At 46.8% G+C, this 23,625-nt stretch overlaps 1 protein-coding gene across 1 annotated transcript in view; it reads left to right on the forward strand.

The window, feature by feature from the left end:
• TARS1 (threonyl-tRNA synthetase 1) overlaps nucleotides 1-23,625 on the forward strand; it is a 202,602-nt gene that overhangs the window by 144,558 nt on the left and 34,419 nt on the right. The window contains exon 17 of the mRNA XM_069627089.1: nucleotides 266-338. Coding sequence (XP_069483190.1) covers nucleotides 266-338 — 73 coding nt within the window. The remainder of the gene's footprint in view (nucleotides 1-265; nucleotides 339-23,625) is intronic.

Below are 23,625 nucleotides of genomic sequence, written 5' to 3' on the forward strand. Positions count from 1 at the left end.
AATTCAATAAAACAATGTTTGGAAAATGCATTTGGATTTTTTGACATCTACTGTGTTTGACATTACCAAACATTTTGGGAAATGTTCAACGTCTATTGCAGCTCAGTGCCTTACTTTGGTGTAAGGCACTGATCTCTGCCAATAAACACCATTCACTTTATTTGTGTTAAAACTAGATGTTGTTTGTTGAAGAAAAACGTTGTTTTTGGGCCCAACTGCAAACCTTGGCTACCTACATACTGTAATGATGTTATTTTTCCTGCAGGCCTCTCTGGCTGTCTCCTCAGCAGGTTATGGTGGTACCCGTAGGACCAACTTGTGACGAGTATGCTCAGAAGGTAAACATTTCAAGTTAATTATGTATATTGTGATGCACTCTTCCCTCCCCCATGTCTTTACATAAAACCATGAAATCCTATCTGTTTCCAACCTCTTATGTTACAAACAATACCCTGGACCTATTTTTCAATTTTCAGCAACATTATCTTGCCCTCAGCTTATTTTATTTTTCTACCTTACGGTTCTCTATTGCTTTAAAACTCTGTGCTGCCTCTTGTGTGGGTGCATGCTATCCAAATATGCCACTGTAGTAGGCTGTTGGGTAAGATTCTTTAAAGTCCAACTGGTGTGGGACTTCACAAGACTTCTCTTGGTATTAGGCAGACCCAACTTTTAATGTAGGCCTGTATTACACAAGTTGGTATAGTGACTGAGCAGCCAGGCTCATTTTAGGAGGGGTAATGTGAGCTGTAGATTAGCACAATGAAATCAGTAAACACAAGGCACTAAGTAAACACTTGCACACTTAGTTATGTTACATTATTTAAATATACACAAGGGAATTTAAGCATTCTTTAAAAAGCAGCAACTAATAGTAGCATTCAATGGAAGATGGAATTCATTTAAACAAGAACCAATAATGCTGGTGAGTAATTCTTTTATATGCTAAACATGTTCTAGCACACAGAGTGTGAATCAATGAAGGTCAGTATTCACACTTATTTTTGTTCACCATTACACAATTGGGTTGAGGAGGGAAAATGGTTAGAATTAAAGTAGAACACACTTTCAACTGGTCCAATAGTTAGTTTCTCCCAGAGGGATGTAGTCAGCCTTTAATCCCAGCAATAATAGTGTCAACAATGAAAACCTGTAAGGGAATGAGCACTGCCAAAGCCAATAGGGTTCAGAAGAGGAGCCTTTAGGAAACCAGGACAGCCAAAGTAAAAGGGACAGTTCCAGTTTTGATGCAGCTTTTCTTAGAAAAAAGTTATCAAACAGTCAGTCACAGGAGCTCAAGGGGAGCCCGCTTGATGGAGCACAAGCTGGAAGGCCTGCACAGGTGAGTTGAGGTCAACTCCACAGGTGTTAAGATAGTACTTCCCAAGCCCGGGGGCACAACAAATGACAAAAGGTAGTTATACTCCAAGCCCCACAGTACCTTAGAATTGAAGAAGAGGTTCCAGCTGGATACCTTCCTGATGCAGTGGGGATACCTTCCTGATGCAAGTTCCTGGTCCTTGGTCGTGGTGACAAAAGTGAGGACGTCTGGCAGGCTTCTGCAGCAGCACTCTAGGTACTCGGCAGCAATGGATTCCACACAATTAGCGACTTTGTGGTTTCGGTGCCTTTTTCTCAGCGTCAAAGTGAAACTAATAGCTCTGGTTCGAGTTTCCTCAGTCCCTCTGTCCCTCGGTCCTGGATTCTGGTGAGGGGACTCCAGACGAATATTTCCTGCTTCTGGAGGTCCTTGTAAAAGTTTTGACCGGATTTGTTCTCGGGAAGATGATGCACTCGATAATGGTCAGTGGTCCCCGGGCATTGGGATTCTGCAGACTAGGAAAATTGCAGCAAGTCTGGGGTTGAGCCAAAATGAAGCAGGTCTCGTGTCCAGTTAGTTCTACCAGCCCAAGGGAGGAAGTTGTCCTGCACGGATCTTCCCTGTCGAAACGAAAATGGGGTCAGCACAGCTGCAAGGCTTCACTGGTGTTTCGTGACCCTCCCTCACCAGACACACTGGAGCCTGGGCGGGCTTTAGGGCTGCAAAACACAGAAAGGACTCCATAAACAGAGTAAAATCCCAGATGGGACTAACAAACACAAAATGGCGAAAAGAAGACTGGGGCCATTTTGGAAAAATCAAATATATCCCAGATTCTAGATTCTAGAGCTGAGAAACACCATTTTCACATAAGGTGGCGGGTCGCTAGGTATGAAAGGTTTGAAGACCACTGACTTGTACTGAAAAGGAAAGCCTGCTTTTCAAAATTACTGATTGGTCGAGGCGCTTGACCCAAGGTGCTAAATATTACACGTTTTCCAACTTTAAAATAATAAATAAAAAGCATTATGGAAGACCTGTAAAGGTTTGGTGACCTGAAGAGACTAAATGGGATTAGACCCAATGACCTAGAGAAATTCATACAACTTTTTAACAAAGAATTCTGTAAAGAATTGCTGTGAATTATCGTTGCATACTTGGTGCATTTCCCTTGCTGTCAGGTAGAAGATTTCAAGGCGATTTATAGTTTTTGCCTTTTGGTCTTCATTATTGGTGGTGCTTTTGTGCATGTGCACATGTTAAAAGCGTGCACCATTTTCACTTTCATTTTTGCTTTGTAACTGAGAAATTACCCTTTTTGATGGCTACGTACACTACTGCACGTTTTGCCCTTTTTTAAGGTTATTGGGAAACCATGGTTGTCCGTGTCAACCACACCGAATTACATGCGTGCCCATGGTTTGTGCATGGTTAACCATTACAAGCCATGACTGGTAAATTCTTCAGCGTTAAACGATGGACAACACTCAATTACACTCAACTACACAATGACAGTACCCCACTGTCGACAATGGATAACTATGATCTGTTCTTGTATATGCCTTGTTGTTTCTTGGGTCTTCTTCTGCCGTCCTAGGTGTGGCAGGTCCTGGTTGAAGTTTTGTCTTCAGCGAGAACCCTTTGTGTTTCCTGCCGAGGCTCCAGAGTGCCTGTGAAGGCAGGAAGTTAGGGAGGAGTCTTGTCTTCCAGTCTGCCTGAAAGGAACCAGGTCTTACTGGGGAGCTGACTGTCCCGATTGGACTGCCAGCTGCCCCTTTCTGCAAACTGCAGGGAGTGTTTGTAGAAGTTGTGCTTGGGTTCCTGATAAATAGTTTGATTCTGGAAGCTGCTAACAAGTCGCCCACTGGAACCAAATCCGAAGAGGAAGATGAAGACAAGACGACTAACTGACTGCAGAGACCGAAGACCCTGCTGTGTGACCAGAGCCTGTTTTAAACCTTTCCTCCAAGTGACCTGGTGCTCCCCAAGAGGACTACTCCTACCCAGAGGCTGGTGACTCTGCATTTCGAGCCATCCCTCGACGAGCTGTACCTTGCTGGGCTGCAAACCACCAGTACACAGTGACCTCAAGCCAGTGTGCAGTGCATTGTCTTCTGGAGCCAGATTCCTGCTGGACCTCCAGAGACACAATTTGAATCCTGTAAACCCCCTCACCAGAGTGCAGGACCAGATTAGTGAAGAGAATCCGGCCAGCGGCAATTCGTTCTTCATCAGGTACCTTTTTAAAAGGGTGCCAAATCTGCAGAGCCATTGGAAGCCTTGAACAATCCTTTGTTGGAAGCTTCTCCTTTCAACTGCTGTTGCCAGTTTCCCTCCAGTGTCTGTTTCTTCAGTCGCCAGACCAAGAATCCAGGGACCTGATCCTGTGCTGCTGCCTCGGGAAGACTATCATCTCCAAGTTCTTCTTAACTGAGGTACTGTATTTGCTTGGGTAATTCTTACCTTAAGTCTCGTGTTGATTGTGTGGCTGAGTGGGTGATTTTTGTGTTTGGGAGTTTGCCCATACCATTCGCCCAGGCCTAATGCTGGAACGCATATAGAGGGAGCCTTCTGTGAAGTCCCTGAACATTTTTCACTATCTCTGAAGCTGATACTTACTTGTTCAAGGTGTTCTCCTCTGGAACTCAGACTTTCTTGTACCTGAACCCTATCCTGACCTATCTACTGCTGGCTCCTAGACACCACAGCCCCTCTTCAGCCTCTGACATAACTCATGCCCTAGTCTAGGGAAGGACTTTAACAGATAAGACATCTGTCTTGAAATTGGAACAAGTGTTTAAAGGTTCCTACTTGTAAATGTGTTAGTAGTGTGTAACTTTGATTTCTGAGTAGAATACGTTACAAAGTGTCTTAGGTCTCAGCTCGTTTGTGAGGGAGAGAAGAGCCATGTCTGGACGTAGCAAAGGAGGGAAAGGACTCGGCAAGGGCGCCGCCAAGAGGCACAGGAAAGTGCTCCGAGATAACATCCAGGGAATTACCAAGCCCGCCATCCACCGCCTTGCTCGCCGTGGCGGAGTCAAGCGCATCTCCGGCCTCATCTACGTAGAAACTCGTGGGGTGCTGAAGGTCTTCCTGGAGAACGTGCTCCGGGATGCCGTCACCTACACCGAGCATGCCAAGAGGAAGACGGTCACCACAATGGATGTCTTCTATGCCCTGAAGCTCCAGGGTCACACTCTTTACGGATTCGGGGGTTGAGGACACCCGCAGCACCACCACCACAAACCCCAAAGGCTCTTTTAAGAGCCGCCAAAAAAAAAAAAGTGTCCTTAAGTTAATACTTCCCTTTCAGTTGCTTGTAGCATCTCTGAAAAGTAAAGTTGTTTTACTTACTTGGAAATAGTGTTTTTTCCTCTAAAATAACTTAGTTGGTAGTGGTTTATTATTTCTAAAGTGAATGAATGTAAAAGCTTACCTATATGGTTTACTCACCTTGAATAGCTGTGTAATCTTCTAAAAGTGTACAATTGGGTGTTGCTTCCCCGATCTGATTAGTGCATTTCTAAAAGAGTTCTCACTTTTCCCAGAGTTGCCAAAGTGCTCCTCTGAAAAGTAGAATGGTTCTTAATTTCCTTAAACTGCTGATTGCCTTTCTTAAGTCTGCTAGAGATCTTACTTGGCTTAGAATTGTATCCTACACTTCTGAAAAGTATCCTTGGTAAACTGTCTATTCCTGTATTAGAAATAGTGTAATACGTTTATATACCAATAGGTACTGACCTTGAATAGCTGCTGCTCTTATAAAACTGTAACAACGGGTTATACTTACCCTAAATTGCTTTAGTGCCCTTCTAAAATAGTCTACTAGGTTCTTACCTGTCCATGAGTAGCTGACCGTCTCTATGAAAAGTATGAGCTACTTTACCAGCTCTGAGTTGTGTTCTCAAAAGTAATAGTGGTGTTGTAACTGTTGGGACAGTTTTTCTGGCATCCAAGTAAGAGCTTAGCGAAACCATTCAACTGAGACAGTACAATACTCCACTCTTAGTATAAGGCTGCATCACCTGAGTAGATGGTAGCATAGACAGAACAGCCAGGCTTATTTTAGGACGGAGAGAGGGATGTAGGGAAGTACAATTAACCTGCAGTACACCACAGATTCAATAGAAACACTTACAACCAAGTATAAAAAATAAAGGTTTATTTTAAAAACGAGTAGGCCAAGTTAAGTCTTGGGGTAAGTACTGGTCATAGTCATAAACACATTTATAAAAACACACCACTATGCTTGAAGGTATACAGACCAAAGCATAAGACCTCATTTAGAATACCTAACCATAATTACTTTTAGATTACTTTCAGTAATATAAGGGTAGTAGACCCTAGCAGTTTTACTGTGACGCTCAGCAAATCGCGTAGTAAATCAAATAGACAATATACTTACTAGTGGGACACTCATTCATGGAACAGTAAAAACCTATAACTCTGATTCAGGATAACAGTTATTCTAGGGAAGTTGGACCTTATGATGTAATACAACTACACTTACTTTTTAGCTCAGTGAAACAGTCTGAGACGTCCAAGGTGTATAAACCAGATAAGTGTGGGCGCTTAGGTTTAATAATAGAATCTTCTTATCTACAAAGTGAGAGACCGCTGCATATTTTGGCACCAATAGGCGAACCCCTGCCTAGAACAATCACAGAATTAAACAATGTGTGCCATCATCTATGCACTTGTACCAAAGTATTACTGTCTTGTATGGATTGACACCATTCTCGTCAAGAAAAAAACACTATTGGTTAATTAGTTTTTGTTGGTGTATTTATTTGTGCTTTTAAATCAAACAGATCCTGAAATAATATAATTGGGGGTTGCTACACTATGTCAATTTGCCAAAACGTGTTTTGACTAACATGGCCTTTTTCAAGGCAGTATTCCTAAATTAGCAACCTTAATCTTGAAATAAATCCAATCCTTTTTTTTGGTGATAGAGTACCGCTTAGAATTGAAACACAGATTAGCAGGCTATTTCTCAGCCCATCGACTCCGTGCCCCTGTTATTGGTTCTGCTCACTCTGTGTAACCTCCAAATTTAATTGGCAATATGTGATAGTATCCCCACAGTCCTCTAGGGTTCCTTCTAGCGAAGGACCTGGCCCCGTCTAGCAATGTGATACTGTCGCATATTGCAAATTAAATGTAGGCAATACTTTGGTAGGTATATCATAAGTATTGCGTTTTTTATTATTGTTTTTATATAATATGTAACAATACTTTACTAAAGATTTATCTTTTCCTACATGCATTTATAATAAACCATTATTTTTACAATACATAAGTGTATCAGTGTTTTTTTTTTTTGGACCCAAATGTATGCTTCAATTTCTTTGTACTTATCTACAGGCCCTCTCAACATTTTCAGGTGGTACAGACTTATACTAGGAGTGGAGTTTCTGTATTGCCTCAGATTTAGTTTTGTGTAGCCCTTGGTTGGACTTTATAAAATCTGCCCTAACGGTAGAGTTTGTTTTCAAAACTTCTTACACCATTTTTCCTCACTCCTTACTCTTCTACTTTTGGCAACAAATAATTATTCTACATCATCTTTATTTGAACTTTATTTTGTCCTTGCCTTTCATAATTGTTATTGATATACATATTGTTTTAATGCTTTGGTTTTGCCCGAAAACACCAATTTTGACAAGCATGAAAAGAGCAAATACAGTTCACTGTCTCTGCCTTCCACACGCACTTCTCTTCAGTGTGGAGTGGCTACCAACCTTTCAGTGCATTGGCTTGTCCCCGTTTAAGGGCAGCACATTTTTTCTGACTCACATTATTCCTTTCATGTTTACAATTATTCTGTCTGTGTATTGATTGCCTGCAAAGGCAAATGAACTTAAAATCGCAGCTATATGAACATTTTTTATTTTTAAGTAATGTATGTTTAATGTACATAAAACAATTAAGATACATTTTCTTTCGAGCTGAAAATGTTTGTATAATTAGCCCTAATGCAGAGAATCCATTTTTGTTTTAAGTTCTTCATCTTGGATCGCCTTGCTGATTATTATGGCAGATGATCAGTGAATCCAGGTTCACTGGGGATACTCTTGTCCAATATTGCGTCATGTGTTGATATAAGTCATTTATAACACGCCTGTACATGAGTGTTTCTAGATCACTGTGCTCATTCTAATTCATGGTCTCCTAAGGTTTGGTGACCTTTATAACCAGTTAGGTTAGATTGATTTTCATTTTAATGCAGAATATCTCACCTGTGAGATCCCCAGAACGTGTTGCTGGACTTGTGGATTATTTTTCCATGTCCTTGAGTGAGTGGGAATCCTTTTCCCCACTCACTCATTATTTTACTTTTTTTTTAAATTTTTGTTTTAACGTGTCCTTTTTCTGACTGTACTTTTGTCTTTGGCGTGAGCCCTTTGTGTAGCCCGCCGAGGCTCCAGAGAGTCTGTGAAGGCAGAAAGTGAGGGAGGAGTCTGAAACTCTGCTCACCTTTTGTCATCTGGTGTTCCTGAGGGAAACCAGTTCCCATTGTACAGCCACCTTGCCCCTCCTGTAAACTGCTGGGAGAGTTTGCAGAAGTTGTGTGTGGGTTCCTGTATTGCTGTCCAATTCTGAAAGCTGAAGACAAGTCGACCACTGGAGCTGAATCCGATGAGGAAGAAGACGAGAAGACTGCTGTAGCCAATTCCAGCGACCAGAGATGTCTGGTGTGTAATCAGGGTCTGTTCTGATGGCTCCATCCAAAGCCTGTTGGGACCCATCAGTCTTAAGAAGACCTGCATTTCCGAGCCATCCCATGACGAGTTGTGACCTTCTTGGGCTGCAAAACGCCAATACCCTGGACCTTGATTCTGTCTTCCGAAGTCAGATTCTCACTGAAGCTTTGGTGTACTCCTGCTGGAGCCCCAGAAGCAAGATTCCACTCCTTGAAGTCCACTCTTCAGAGTGCTGAACCAAGTTTGTGAGGCAAATCCGAGTGGCGATGAACGTTCTTCATCTGGTACCTTGAAAAAGATGCCAAATACAGAGTCGCGAGAAGCACCAAAGAATCCTTTGTTGGGAACCTTTTCTGGTGACTGCTGTTCCCAACCAGTGTCTGTTTTGTCACCACGACCAAGGATCCAGTGACCGGGACCTGTGCTGCTGCATCGTGAAGGCGTCCGTCTGCAAGCTCTTCTTCACTGCTGAGGCCCTGTGTGGCTTAGGGTAATACCTACCTAAAATCTTGTCACACCTGTGTGGCTGAGCGGATGATTCATGCGTTTGGGAGTTTGCCAAGGCCTAATGCTGGATCGCATCTAGGGAGCCTTCTACAAAGTCCCTGAACACTTTCTACTAACTCTGTATTTGTTGGACGAGAAATCCTCTGGAACTCTGACTGTCCTGTATCTGTGCCTTTCCTGGCATGCCTACTGTTGTCCACTAAACCACTATTGCCCCCTTCTGCCTCTGAGATCATTCAAGCCTTAGAATAGGGAAGGACTTCCAAGTATATGGCCTCTGCCTGAATTTGAACAACGTACTTAGTTGCTTAAGGTGTTAGTTTGGTAACTATGTCTCTGAAATGGAATAGGTTACAAAGTGTTACTAAGTTCTGACTTACCTTTTGAATTGTTTTCCACTCTTCTAGAAAGTAACATGGCTGGTATTACGGTATTATTCCTGAAACTAAATAAGTGTAAATGGTTACCACTAGGGTTTACCTCACTGTGAATAGCTTATTCCTCTTCTAAATGTGTAACTTTAGGTTTCAATGGATTGCTTTTCTCCCACAGATTATTCATCTTGATGGATATCCCTTGTCCAGCTCTGCAGCTGGGAAATCTTTCCACAGGGGGCCTAGTGGATCTCGACTCGATCGTCGATCCGTCTTGCGCAGTGGTCGATCGTCGGCTACAGAAGTGACGGCAGGCGCCATACACATACGTTGTCACTACACCCCATGCCTCAGTTCTTTTTCTGCACTCTCACATGCTGCATCGGGAACCTATTAGAGTTTCACTCGACATTTTCACTAAATTTTTTCCGATTTACCTCAACAATGTCTTCGCACTGGATCTTGGTTTTCAAGCGGTGCTCTGATTGCAAGGCCAAAATCTGTTTATGGTGTTTGGGTTCCACTCACGACACGGAGGCCTGCGGGTCATGCCGCAAAATGCAACCTGAGTCCCTGCGAGATATAGCCGGTAAGCTGACCCTGGGCAGACAGTCGCCAAAGTCTCTGACGCGACTCTCGTCCGGTCGTCTGAGAACGAGGCTGAGGAGCCCACTCGTCACGACGATGCGCGGCACTGCAAGAAAACGAAAGAGGTCCCACTCCAGAAGCCATTCCTCATCCTCTTCCTCATGGAAGAAGCAATGCCACATCAGTGGGAATCCGGTTCTTCTTCGGAGCGAGGCAAGCCCTCGAATGGACCAACCACTCGGGAACAGTGGGATTTGTTTAAAAGAGAAATGCTTGACATATTTCGACAACAGGCGGCTGTTGGCGCGGCTCCCGCACCCGACCAGCAGGCATCAGCAGCAAAAGTAGCGCTTGGCACGCTTGCCAGGAAGTCGATACCTTGGGCGCTGACTGAGCTTTCGAGCTCAGTGCCACACGAGTCCAGAAAATCACCCTCTAGAAGCCTCACACACAGCTCTCATAGGAGCAATTGGCACCAATACCCAATACATCAGCCTCTAGGGCTCTGCTACAAGCGACTAAGCCCTCGGCATCCAGACCTACGAATCCGAAGGACAAGCCCTCGGTATCGACCAGTGACGTCAGTGCCTTTCAACCGCTATCGCGGACAAGCTTTTTCAACTCAATGCAGCTATTGAACACAACATGCCCTTCAATCAGGCCATAGCTCACCCTTTGGCTTCCATCTGGTGAAACCCATGTACTTTGCCTCCCCCGCGAGTACCATTGTCATGCGAAAGTACAGGCCGGCAAGAGGTTACTCTTTCTTCCTCTCAACAACCCCCTTCCCCGGTAGGGCTGTTAGTTCAGACTGCCACTATATCCTCCAGGCCCGTGGCATCCACGTCAAATCTCCCTACAGACAGGGAAGGGAAAAGGATACACACTTTGGCCAAGAAGGTTTTTGCCTCCGGCAGCATGGCTCTCAAGGCTACAACCGTAGCTTGCGGTTTCGCTAAGTTCTTCTACGGTTTGTGGAAGGCTGTCGAGCATGCAACAGAATACGTCCCGGAAGGTCATATGCGGGACGGATTTATAAAGCTGGTGGATGATCGGATGGAAACTGGCAAGCAGTCTTTGCAAACAGGCCTGGATGTTGCTGACTGTTTTGGCCGCTCCATGGGGTCGGCAGTAGTTATGAAATGGCAGGCCTATTTGAAAACTTCCAGCTTCTCCCCCAATGTACAAAACTACCTTCTAGACATGCCTTTTGAGGGGGAGATGCTCTTTGGACAGAAGGCAGATGACCTGTTTGAGAAATGTAAGGAGTCTAAAATTGATTCGAAGTCACTGGGTCTGGTTGCGCAGCCGGCTAAGCTTGCTTTTAGCTTTGCCTCCAGAGGCAGAGGCTAAAGGCGCTATGTGCCTTATGGCAGGAAAGCGCAACCCCCACAAACCAGGCAGGCGTAGAGGCATTTCTTGTGTCCCAGAAGGGGCAGAGGTGCTTATAAGGGCGAGCAGACAGCAGCTGCGTCTGGGGCGACAGCACTTTCGAAGCCGCTTTGATTTTCCCTTCCCACGACATACAGGTTGGTGGACGTTTGGCAGGGCATTGGTTCCAGTGGCAGGAGATAACCTCCGATGCCTGGGACCTGCAGTTAATTCAGTGGGGTAATTGTCTCCCCTTTTTAAGAAAACCTCCAGACAGGCCCCAGTCTTACCGATCGAACTGGGACAGGAGCTCCAGGAAGAACTGAAAGCCCTGTTGTCGAAGGGTGCTGTGGAAGAGGTGCCTTCCGATCAGAGAAGGTCGAGCTGGTGTTTCCTGGCACCAAAAAAAGGTCTCTGTCCCATTCTGAACCTCAGAGCTGTAAACAAGTTCCTGAGAAAGTACAAATTCAGAATGGTGACGTTGAGAGAAATTCGCCACGCTCTCAAGCTTCAGGACTGGTTGGTGTCACTAGACATGCAGGATCCCTACTTCCATGTGCCCATAGATCAGAAGCACAGGAAATTCCTGCGGGTCCTCATAGGGGACAAGCACCATCAGTTCTAAGTGCTACCCTTTGGGTTGACCTCCGCTCCAAGAGTCTTCAACAAGCTCATGGCAGTAGTCGCGGCTCACTACAGGAGATCGGAAGTCCACGTATTCCCGTACCTGGACGACTAGCTGATCTGGGGGAAGTCAGCGGGACAGGTTTTGACTCCTCTCGAAGACACCTGTCTGCTACTGCACAGGCTGAACTTCTCCCTGAACTTAAAGAAGTGACACATGACACTGGTCCAAAGGCTCCAGTTCATCGGGGCAGTCCTAGACACTCTGGCAGGGAAGGCCTTCCCTCCCGAGGAAAGAGCCGACAACATAAAACAGATGGTCCAGTTGTTCCGGAACCATGCCACCCTACCAGCTGCTTCCTTGCTCTGCCTTTTGAGACTCATGGCCTCCTGCATTTTCCTAGTGCCAGAGGCCAGACTGTGCATGATATCCCTTCAGTGGCTCCTACGAGACAAGTGGTCTCAGTATTTCGGAGCTCTCTCAGATCCTCTAGGGGTGTCCAGCCAGGTAGTTCACAGACTCGACTGGGGGGACAAGTTCAAGAATCGTATGGCGGGAGAACCCTTCTGGCCTCCTTGCCCTCAGACCATGCTGGTCACGTTTGCGCCCTTGAAGGGTTGGGGCACTCACTGCGAGGATTTTCAGGTGAGAGGCCTTTGGACTGCGTCGGAAGCCAGGTGGCATATCAACAGACTGGGGTTGCGAGTCATTCGGCTAGCGCTGAAGGCGTTGGCCCCATCGCTCAAGGGGAAGAATGTCCTGATTCTGACAGACAACACAATGGCAATACACTGCTTAAACAAGCAATCTGCAGTGCGTTCTTGTCCCCACTGCACAGAAGCGATCCAACTGTGGTTCTGGTTGCTAGAGAATCATCTCAGTTTCAGCAGTTCATCTGGAGGGGACAGAGCACGTTCTCACACAAGTGGGAAGTATGCCAGGAAGTCCTGCAAAAGGTCTTTGCTCTCTGGGTTACCCCAGCAGTGGATCTGTTTGCCACAGAAGCCAACAGGAAGTGCAAACAGTTTTGCTTGAGGGAATTCCCAGCGGACAGCGCACTGGGGGACACATTTCTGATGGATTGGGAGTTCCCTCTCCATTACGCTTTCCCTCCGATCCCTGTCATTCCGTGGATTCTCAGCAGGTTGAAGAGGTTTGGAGCGACTATGACCTTGATTACCCCGGATTTGGTGAGGAGGGCATGGTTCTCTGACCTCTTGGATCTGTCCATCGGTCTACCTCATTGGTATCCTCGGCAGTCGGCTCTCCTCACCCAGTCGGAGGGTCGGATACTGCACCTGATCCCAGATTCCCTTAACCTACATGCGTGGCTCTTGAGTGGATGAGGTATGATGACTGGGACCTCTCCGAGGAAGTTCTTGAGGTGTTACTGGCTGCACGCAGACCATCTACAAGATCTATGTATGTGTGCCGGTGGAGAAGATTTGAGGCGTAGAGAAGGGAGCACAAGGTTGACCCCATCTCTTGCCCTACCACAACAAGGGGTATTTGGCGGCCCTTTCTGTGTTAAATAGGTCCCGGATCAAGGTTCCTTTTTTACCATACCGGTCATGTCCCAATTCCGGAAAGGCATTCTCAACAAATTCCGCCATCTCGCTTTGTTCCGGATTGGGTCCTTAACCTGGTTCTCACCTTTCTTCTGGCGGCTCAATTTGAGCCTATGCATTCCTGTTAACTTGGGTTGTTGTCCCTTAAGACAGCCTTTTTGATTTCCATCACATTGGCCAGGAGGGTTAGCGAGCTGCAGGCCTTATGCTGCAAGCCCCCCGTTTGTGTTTCTTCAAAGAGAAGGTTCCTTCCGAAGGTTGTTTTCGGAATTTCACCTTTCGCAGTCTATTGACTTGCCGGTGTTCTACCCTACTCACCCTTCTAAGTAAGAAGAGCGCTTTCACCGTCTCAATCCTAAAAGAGCCCTTAGCTTTTATGTTGCCCGCACAGCAGAGTTCAGGAAGACGGACCAGTTGTTTGTCGCCCATCCTCTTTCCCGCAAATGTCTTGCGATTAGTAAACTGACCATCTCACGCTGGATCATTTTATGCATCTCTGAATGCTATCAGTAGGCGGAAAAGAAGTTCCATCGGGTATCAGTGCCCATTCCACCAGGGGAGTCTCTGCGTCCAAGGCCCTTCAAAGGGGGCTGGGGGGGGGGGGGGTCCCTGTTATGGAAATTTGCTGTGCTGCCACATGGTCCTCATTATATACTTTTAAAAAGCGTTGGACGGTGCACATGGGGCTAATGCACATTTTGGCAGAGCGGTTCTGCAGAACATGCTTGTATAATGCTTTCTGCCCTCCTTTTAGCTTACTGCTTGGGCAGTCTATCAAGATGAGAAATCTGCGGGAGAAAAGCAATCCATTGAAGGAGAAATGACCTTACCGTAATGTTCTTTCTATGGATTCTTCTCCTGCAGATTCCTCATTGCCCCTCCCAGGCGTCCCCGCTCAAAGTGTTGTGGCTCTTCGCTTCTAATTTCATGAAGTGATTGGCGGTGGCGCTTGGGTGCTCATCTCAGTTACTGTTTTCTGATTAGAATGTTTTGAACCTGTTGGTTTCTATTTCATAGTTGTTAATTTATGACTGGTTAGCCTCCTTCCGTTTCCCTATGCAGCGTATGAGCTTGGGGAAAAGTTGGGATGAACTGAGGCATAGGGCATAGTGACAAGGTATATGTATGGTGCCTGACGTCGCTTCTGGAGATGACAATCGACCACCGTGCAAGACGGATGGACTATCAACTGCTGAGTCGAGGTCCACTACGCCCCCTGTGAAAAAATGTCAGAGCAGCTGAGCTGGACAAGGGATATGTATCAAGATGAGGAATCTGCGGGAGAAGAATCCATAGAAAGAATATTACGGTAAGGTAATTTCTCCTTTGCTTACCTTGAATTGCTTATTGCCTTTTCTGAAAAGTCTTTGGGTTGTTGCTTAAATTCTGAAAAGTAACATTGGTTTAACTACATTTTCCTGTAATCAAAATAGTGTAAGAGTTAATACCAATAAGTTTTTAATCGCCTCAAATAGCTTCTGTCCATTCTAAATGAATATTCCGAGGTCATACTTATCCTTGAAGTACATCCTGTCCTCCTGAAAAGTAAATCACACGTTATTGCTTACCTTAGAATTGCCTTCCACTATTCTGAAAAGTATTATGGGTGTAACTGTATCCTTCCTGAGAACAAGTTACATATGTTGCGAAGTGCTTACCTGTTATGTTGGTGGTATAATTGTGTTATTACTGAAACAGGATCATTTATACAAGTGACCAGGTACACTTGTAACATTGTTGGCTTAACTGTATTATTCCTGAAGCTGAATAGCACTGTAGGTTATTACCAATAGGATCTACTTAACTTGAATTACATACCGCCATTCTAAAAGTCCACTAATGTGGTTTTACTCTCCATGAATAGCTTAAAGACATTCTAAATGGGTATCACTAGGTTTTACTCGCCTTGAACTGCTATTCTAAATAAGGTGTATACTTTGGTTTGCATACCATTTATTGTGTTTGTTTTTATAATGTGTTTATGGATTCAAAGAGCACTTACCTTTCTGAAGAATTCTTTGCCCGTGTCTATATAAATACATCCTTATTTTTAAAATACATCAGTGTATACGTGTTTCTTTGGACCATATTTATGCTACAGGTTCTTTGTACCTTCCTACAGCTCTCTCTCCCTCCTAAAATGAGCCTGACTGCTCAGTCCACATTACCAAATTATGCACTACAGGTTTATTATTTAATAATGATTTTCATTTTTTATTGTATATTGATTAAAACATGTTCAACCTTAATCTAGTACAAAAATAGATCATAAACAAGTATACATTTGTTAAACAATTTCATGCATACACCAAATGAATAGAACTGAGAATAAGAAAAAGGAAGCGAAAACAAGAAAAATCTTTAACCAATAATACGCCAAAAGGTATAACAAAACAAAAATGCAGAAAAGAGAAAAAAGCTGTTTTATAAATACTAAATACAATTCCTAGTGAATACTTAAAAACACCTAATTTAAAAAGATTCCCTCAAGTTTAAACTATTGAGAAAACTGGTAACTGCCATGACTGTGGAAGTATCGCCAGCCAGACACCTCCCCCTAATTTGTTCAGGGTTCAGAATACATGACAGGTAGTCCCATACATGTCTAGAAAATAGCATACAGGACTGTTTTAAATTAGGGCAGTAGATTATTGGGTGCTTCACTGTCTCAATGGAGTTCGAATTTGCAGAATCGACATGCAATATACCCCTTAGGGATGATCTTTCTACGTGACAGTATTTCCTTGGTCAAATATAGGTTCCACCTAAACTGCAGGAATTTGTGCATAACAGAGGAACTCGGACACAACTGGAGGTAGGGTGCTAAAACTCCCTGATGTTTGTGTTCTTATATTAAAGGATGGGGGTCTTGTAACTGTGGAATTTGCCAGTAGTGCAACAACAATCGCTGTTCATATGCTTTTTCCACACACGCTTCGAAGGTCTTCTACTTCTATATCTGATGTCAGCTGTATTTCCTAGCAGTAATGCACAAATCTATTCACCGCAGAGTTATGGCCTTTCCACAGGAGTAAAACATTTACATTAAAGCTAAATGGGCTTCCACTTGGCTCAGGCCCCTATGGAGATCAACGCCAATTTGATCCAAAAAGCTACGATTGGCACTACACTGGGTATGCGTCAAACACTTGGCCATAAAAGCCCTTCCATCTGGCCCAAAAAGTCAATTACCCATGTCTTCAACCATTCCATATCATAGGTCAATTTTGCTATGACTTTACCCTTGTAATATTTTAGCAGGGGGATGATGGAAAACTTGCAGTATTTGGCTGTGATTTTACGCATCAAAATAGTTGGACCACAGCTTTACCAAGAAGATGGTCCTTTGATTTTCTTATTCGGATAAGTAATAACCACAAACCCCAAGTATATTATCTACTACCTCATGGTTATCTTGGCCCAATTTCCAAGCAAAAGGGGTATACCTGTATGTTTTCTGAATTTGAAAGATTTCCGTCTTAGAATGATTAATAACCAACAAATTCTCCTCGGCACATGATTTGAATGCCCAGATTAATCGCTGAAGACCTATCAGGGACTGATAAAGCACTAGGAAGTCGTCCGCATAGGCTAACCAAATGAGCCTCATAAGGGACAGCTTGGGGAGCAAAAGCCTGGGGTTCTAAGCACCCCTGCCTCAACCCCCATTCGGTTGGAATTCCCTAAAGACTGTTTTAAAAAGCATGGAATTGACCAACATATAATCTAGAATTGAAACGCTACCGCCTTTTTTCCATGTCGGGTGAAAAGCCGCCTTCCCCTTTAAAAAGCCGTTCAGCATAAACAGGCCAAGTGCCGCCAGAGAGTGTGTCCACTTCAAACCATGTTGATCCTTTTTCGGCAACCCTTTTTTATTGTGCAGACGACTTGGGTCAATGTCTTTTTCATTGATCAAAGGGTTCAGATCCCCTCCAAATACAATACATCAATGCTCCACGCTACTTAGCCATTCAGTGATGATGGTAGTCACGGAATAAAGAAAACGACTTCACTTAGACTCCTGTGTGCCAGTAAATGTTTATCAGCAGTATCTTTCTACAATGAATACAGGTAGTTACGTTTACCTCAACTGCCAAATATCCCTTAGAACAATCAAGTGCTCTAACAAAACAAGGATTGTCACTTGATCTAACCAAGGTGAAAAGGCCCCCAAAGGGTCTACCATAAGAACCTTTCTTATCCGTTTGGCAGGTTTTATAGCCGTCAGAAACAAGGTTTTCCAGCAGCATTGTTTCTTGGATGTAGAAGATATCAAATCTCCTAGGATACATGCCCAAAACCGGATTCACGAGTGATTGTGCCCCCTAGAGTTCCAACTGAGTGACGTCAACTGCCGATTAAGATTAAAGGCTCGCCTGTGGATGGTCGTCCCTCGGCCCAGTGTAAGGCCCTCGTCAACCAAGACCAATCCTCAATTTTATCAGGGTTGGAACTCTCAGAAGGGGAAATACACACCTCCTCTAACTTGCCCCGTTTCAGTGGTCCTAGGCAAAGAAATGTGTGTCATTACGCATTATGGCAAGCAAGTCGTTTATACCCTCCTTTCCTGTCACTCTCTGGCCAGCCTCTCTTGGCCCTCTTCCTGCTCCCACCTGTAAGGCTAAAAACCTCGGGGTCATCTTCAACTCCACACACTCCTTCTCCTCACATCTCTGACGTCTCTAAGAAGTCACACTACCAACTCCACCTCGTCAGAGGTATTCTTCCTTTCCTCTTCTTCCCCCAGAAAATCACTGTCTCCAGAGCTCTGGTTCTCTCTAGCCTGGACTACTGCAACAGCCTTTCTAAATCTGCCTGCCTCTACTCTCCGCCCTCTGCACTCATCCAAAACAGGACTGCGAGACTTGGCCTTGGCCTCAAGCCCAGGGATCGTATCTCTCCAGGAATGAAATCTCTGCACTGGCTCCCAGTGGCGGTGAGGATTACGTTCAAAACCCTCTGCATTGTCCACAAGGCCTTCTGGGGCCTCAATACCTTCAACTCCCTCTTCCGAAATATCTTCCTTCTCGAGCTCTTCGCTCATCCGCCTCCAACTCCCCCAGGGTCAGTCACTTCTCCAAGCAATGAGTTAGTTGTAGATCTTTCTTCAGCTGGGCCTCCCTCTGGAACAGCCTCCCTGCCTCTCTGGAAATTGAGGAGAACCATCTCCTGTTCCAGAAGCAGCTCAAGACCTTCGTCTTTGCTTCTGCTTTCTCTCCTCCTCTCATCTACTGAACTCCTGGCTGAAACTGAAACTGTCCTGGTCACTGGGCTACCCTCTGTTCTCTGGCCCAGGTCCCCTCCCCGCCAGTTTCACACCTGCACTGCCCCCCTGGTAACCCTTGCACTCTGGGGCTGTTTCTGTATCCCGACAGCCTCCTACTAGCACTGCATGCCTGATGTATGTACTTACCTTTGCACCTGCCACCAGCTGTCCGCACTTCTTATTTATTTACTGTCTATCCTGTGTACTGCACTTCCCTCCCCTGCACTTGCGCAATCTCAATGTCACCTGGCCTAGGAAGATTGCTGTCTCTGCCTTCCCTCTGTTCCCCCCTCTTGCCTGGTCACGCCTTGATACACTTGTGTATAGGCAAGTTATAAATGCCATATCATATCACTGTAGTGGCTTGACTTATCCAGGGAGCTATAAAGGGAGGTAGAAAATCCCCAATATCTTAATGATAAATGTTCTTTCAAGACAAGATTGAATAACATTTTTGGATTCAAAACCCCAGTCTACCACATCAGTGCGTTGCTCATTGATAAACTCAACACTGCCAATGTCTTTTAGATGACAAGGAGCACAGAGAGTTCACCTCACGAAGCGGGCCAGCATGAAGGCCCTATTTAGGACAAACCACTCGAGGGGGGGCCCTCGTCACTCCACTAACAACTTTAAAGACCCAGAGTGTCGAGATCATGGCTGAGTTGGGTATCGATTCGGGCATCGGGCCACTGTACGTTTTGTAACACTGTGTTCTACCTGTCAGTGCCCCGTAGTACTGAAAATGCAGTTCTCCAGCATGGGGTCTGGCATGGATTCACATGCTCATGACTATTCCCCGTCGTCAGGCTGGGAATCCTCGGTAAAGAAAAAATTCAGTTTCACTTCTGAACTGTCTTTCTCCTAACAACCAATCACTGGTCTCTGGGTCATACTGCCCCCAGCCAATGACTGCCCTCTACCTAAGCCCCTCCTCTGGCAGCCATCTTCAGATTTTTACTGCACGTTCAAGTGGTGGGAGTCCTCGTGATTAGCTCTCTGGCTTTTTTTTTTTTTAAATCAAATTTTATTAGGTTTCGCACCTCTGTTACAACAATGCAGAGCATATTTAAACAAACCAGTTATAACCCCCTCACCCCCCACCCCTTCCCACCCTCCTAACCCCCACCAGTTCAAGTTCCCAATAATTGCGTATTTAACGGGTTCCGAAAAGAGCATAGCAAAGTCTACATGTTGTGCACTTGGCACGCCGAAGTCATGGGCCGAGCTTTGAAGGGTTTGGAGTTGGACCAATGAACGCTGGCCTGCGGCCCCCAGAGGGGGGTTCTCCGGGTCCGGAGCCTAAGACTACACTGTGCGGCCGTATTTTTCGAAGAAGGGGAGCCATATTTCCTCTATGTTGGATCTGGATTCGTCAAGTAAATGCGTGAGGAATTCCATGTCGTAGATGGCACGTACCTTGGTTACCCATGATTTTTCCCCGGTCATTCCGGGGTTCTTCCATTTTTGTGCCAGGCAGCACCTGGCCGCCACCAACATGACCTGGAGCATGTGGTCATGGGTATTTTCATGATCGTCCCCAATGTCCATTCCGAAAAGAAGCCAGGGGCAGGAAGACCGCTCCACCCCGTCTATCCCCTTAATCCATGACAAAACCTCCTCCCAGTACTTTTGGACCACCGGGCACCTCCACCACATGTGAATATAATCCCCCCTTTCGGTCCTACACTTCCAGCAATGTGGATCGTACTCCGGGCTCATTCTAGCAATCCTCTGCGGGGGGGTAGTGCCAGCGATGCAATACCTTGAGGGCATGGTGGCGATACTGGAGTGAGGCCGTGGAGCGGTTGGCCCGCCTACACATCTCCCTCCACCTCTCGTCGTCGATCTCCACACCCAGGTCCTTTCCCCATTGTGTGCGTGCAGGTGGGGGGTCTCGCGGGACAGAAAAGAGGAAGAGCTTGTAGAGGTGGGATATTATTCCTTTGGAGCCCCTCGCCGAAAGGAGGAGTTTTTCGAAGTCTGTAAGGTCTCTCCTGAGGGTGTCCCCCCAGGATGGTTCGGTCAGGACTCCCTTGAGCTGGAGATAGCAAAAGGGGGACAGGGTGCCTATCCCCAGGGCCTCCTCCAGATCTTTCAGGGGTAAGAAAGAGCCCCCCACCCAGAGGTGAGCAGTCCTGCTAAGGCCTGCCTCGAACCACGTCTGGTATGCCGCTGGCTCTGCTATCTTGGCCAGGAAGGGGGGGCCCAAATGCAGCTCAGGGGGGAGGGCCAGGTTGTGAGCCAGCGGTAGTAACCCCCTCCCTCTTTCCATAGGGACCACAACACTTTTAGGACTGGGTGATACAAGACACTTCTGGGGATCTTTTTCCTCGGGACCCAGAGCCATTCCTCTATGGTGATGGGTGCGAGAGGCCCGTTGTCCATGGCCACCCATTGTTTTTTCGTCCCCGGGGTAAAGAGGTCGACGAGGACCCTCAGTTGGGAGGCCCTATGGTATGTTTCAAGGTCAGGGTATCCCACCCCTCCATCCTCCTTCGTTCTGTTCAGTACCTCGTAGGAGATTCTGTGTTTCTTCCCTGACCAGAGAAAGTTGAGGAGGACTTGCTTCGTTTCTTTGAAAAACGTTTTGGGGTTCAGCACCAGGAGCATTTGGAAAAGGAATAAAAACTTGGGAAGGATTACCATTTTTATGAGGTTGAGACGTGCCATCCAGGAGAGCCCCGACCCTGACCATCGCTCTGTCTTTCCGAATTGCTGACCAGAGGGGGGGGAATTGGCCGGGTATAGGCCCTCGGGGTCACGGGTGACCTGGACTCCAAGGTACCGGAATCCGTCGCGTCTCAGCCTGAAGGGGAGCCCATTAGCAAAGGTCATCTCTGCGTCTGATAAATTACCCCCTACGAACGCCACTGATTTCTCCAGATCAACTTTGTACCCCGATAGGTCCCCATAGCGCGAGAGGCCCTGCAGCATTCGGGGGACTGTTTAGGTTGGGTTTGTGATATAGAGCAGTGCATTGTCAGCAAAAAGGCAGACTTTGCACTGCATTTCTCCGACCTGTACTCCCCTGATGGCCGCATCGCTGCGGATCGAGATTGCCCATGGTTACATCACAAGCGCATAAATTAAGGGGGACAAAGGACATCCCTGCCATGTACCACGCTCGAGGGGGAATGTCCTCGAATCGGTCAAATTTGCCACCACTATAGCGGAGGGGGAGGAGTAGAGCGCGGAGATCCAACCTAGCCACCTAGGGCCCATACCCAGAGTCGTGAATACCTCCCTCATAAAGGCCCAGCTGACCCCATCAAAGGCCTTCTCCGCGTCAAGGGCCAGCAGAAGCGCGCCCTCGTCGCGGACCCCTCTCGAGGCAAGCACATGGAGCGTCTTCCGCATATTATCAGAACCCTGTCTATTCAAGACAAATCCCGCTTGGTCGGGGTGTACCAGGCGCGGGAGGCAGCTCTCAAGTCTGGTGTCCAGGATTCTGGCAAAGATCTTAGCGTCCAGATTGAGGAGTGAGATGGGTCTACAAGACCCACATTCCATCTGGTCCTTGCCGGGTTTGGGTATACCGGTAATGAGGGCCTGCAAAAATGTTGGTGGGATGGACTCCCGGTTCCTGATCTGGTTAAACAGTTTGGCCAGGGGCTTCAACAGGACGGGTTGGGTCTGTTTGTAAAAATCGGCTGTGTAGCAGTCTTCCCCCCCGGTGCGTTTCCCACCTTCAGTCTTTTGATGGCGCCCTCCTCTTCCGAAATCTCTTCACCAGGACTTCTAGCTCCCCATTGGACAGCCTAGGCAGAGGGTGTTCTGCCAGGTAGGCGCGGATATCCTCCAGAGATTCGCCTGCCTTTTTGGAATAGTGTTTGGTATAATAGTCAGCGAAACACTCCACTATTTCCTCGTGGCCCCAGTGAATCCCGCCCACTCCATCCCTGAGATGAGTGACTCCCCTCTCAACCCTGCAGCCCCGAGCCCTCTGTGCCAGTAGGGTCCCCACCTTATCTCCCTGTTCGTAGTACCTCTGCTTAGTGTATCTCATTTTCTTGATGACTTCCCCTATGAGGACCGTATGGAGTTCCTGTCTTTTGCCCTGCATCTCCTCCAGGAGAGCCCCTCGATCCACCCCCGGGAGGCCCAGTCTGGCTCGCAGAGCGCCCAACTCTGCGCAGAGTTTACCCTCGATTAGGCCTTTCTCCCGCTTACGTCTCGAACTCTCCGCTATGAGAAGGCCCCTGAAGTGGCTTTTGCAGCATCACACACCATGGACATATCTGTCTCGCCGGTGTCGTTTGTCTCAAAATAGGCCAGCATTTCCTGCCTCATGAAATCACGAAATACTGGGTCCCTGAGGAGTGTCATTGCAACGCCATCGGGAAGATCTTGGGGAGATGGGCAGTGACCAATTCGCTATGAGGAGTTCGTGGTCCGACCAAGTTATGGCTTCCACCTTCGGCTGTTGTGCCACCCTGTTCCCCCTCTTCCGAGATTAACAAAAGGTCGTTTCTGGTGTAGGTGCAATGAGGGGGCGAAAAGAAGGTTAGCCACCCTGGTTCGGGTTTGCTGTTCGCCAGATGTCCACCCAATAGTGCTCAGCTCTCTGGCTTTACTGCGTTTTATGCTTTTTTCTAAAGTTTACTCAATTTTTTTCAGGCAATCGAGCCTCAAGCTCCATCGATCCATCATCCGATTAACAGGGACCCGTTTTCGGATTTTCCAGTGCCCTGAAGGGCGGAATTTCGTCGAGTTAAGATGCCAGAAGATTCTTCGAGGCATACTATGCGTGGACATGGCAGAGGAGATGGAAGACTCGACGCCTCTGTTCAGGGTTTGCCTAGGATGCAGCCTACGGAACATCTACTTGAACGATGGGCATTCCCTGTGCCTCTATTGCCTGCATTCGGATCAAACGCATATGGAGGATGACTGTGCGTTTTGCAAGGAGATGGTCCTACGCACCATGAAGGATCGACGCAGGGGTCTCAGTGGCTCCAGGCCAAGGCCCCTGCTACGGGTGAGTCCCGGCAGCATGCCTCCCCCAGCCACAAGAAGAAAAGTGAGCGGGCTTATAAGACCTTTGAGGGCGCTCTGGCGACGGGTGCCCAACATAAGGCTAAGCACTGTGAGTCCACGAGCACCGGTTGCGACGGGCTCCCCGGCGCCAGGGCGAACTCGGTGTCTCCAGCACCTTCAACCAGGGGCCAATGCTCGGGTTCGGCAAAGAAGAGGAAGTCGGACCACCCAGGCAAGGTACTGGAGAAGCCCCGCACGGACCCGTCGGCGAAGGCCAAAGGGGAGCAGGGCCCTGACCCTCCCCCCAAGAAGGCGGCC

The sequence above is a fragment of the Ambystoma mexicanum genome, chromosome 6p, assembly GCF_040938575.1.
Source record: "Ambystoma mexicanum isolate Mex_15411 chromosome 6p, UKY_AmexF1_1, whole genome shotgun sequence".
Taxonomy (NCBI): domain Eukaryota; kingdom Metazoa; phylum Chordata; class Amphibia; order Caudata; family Ambystomatidae; genus Ambystoma; species Ambystoma mexicanum.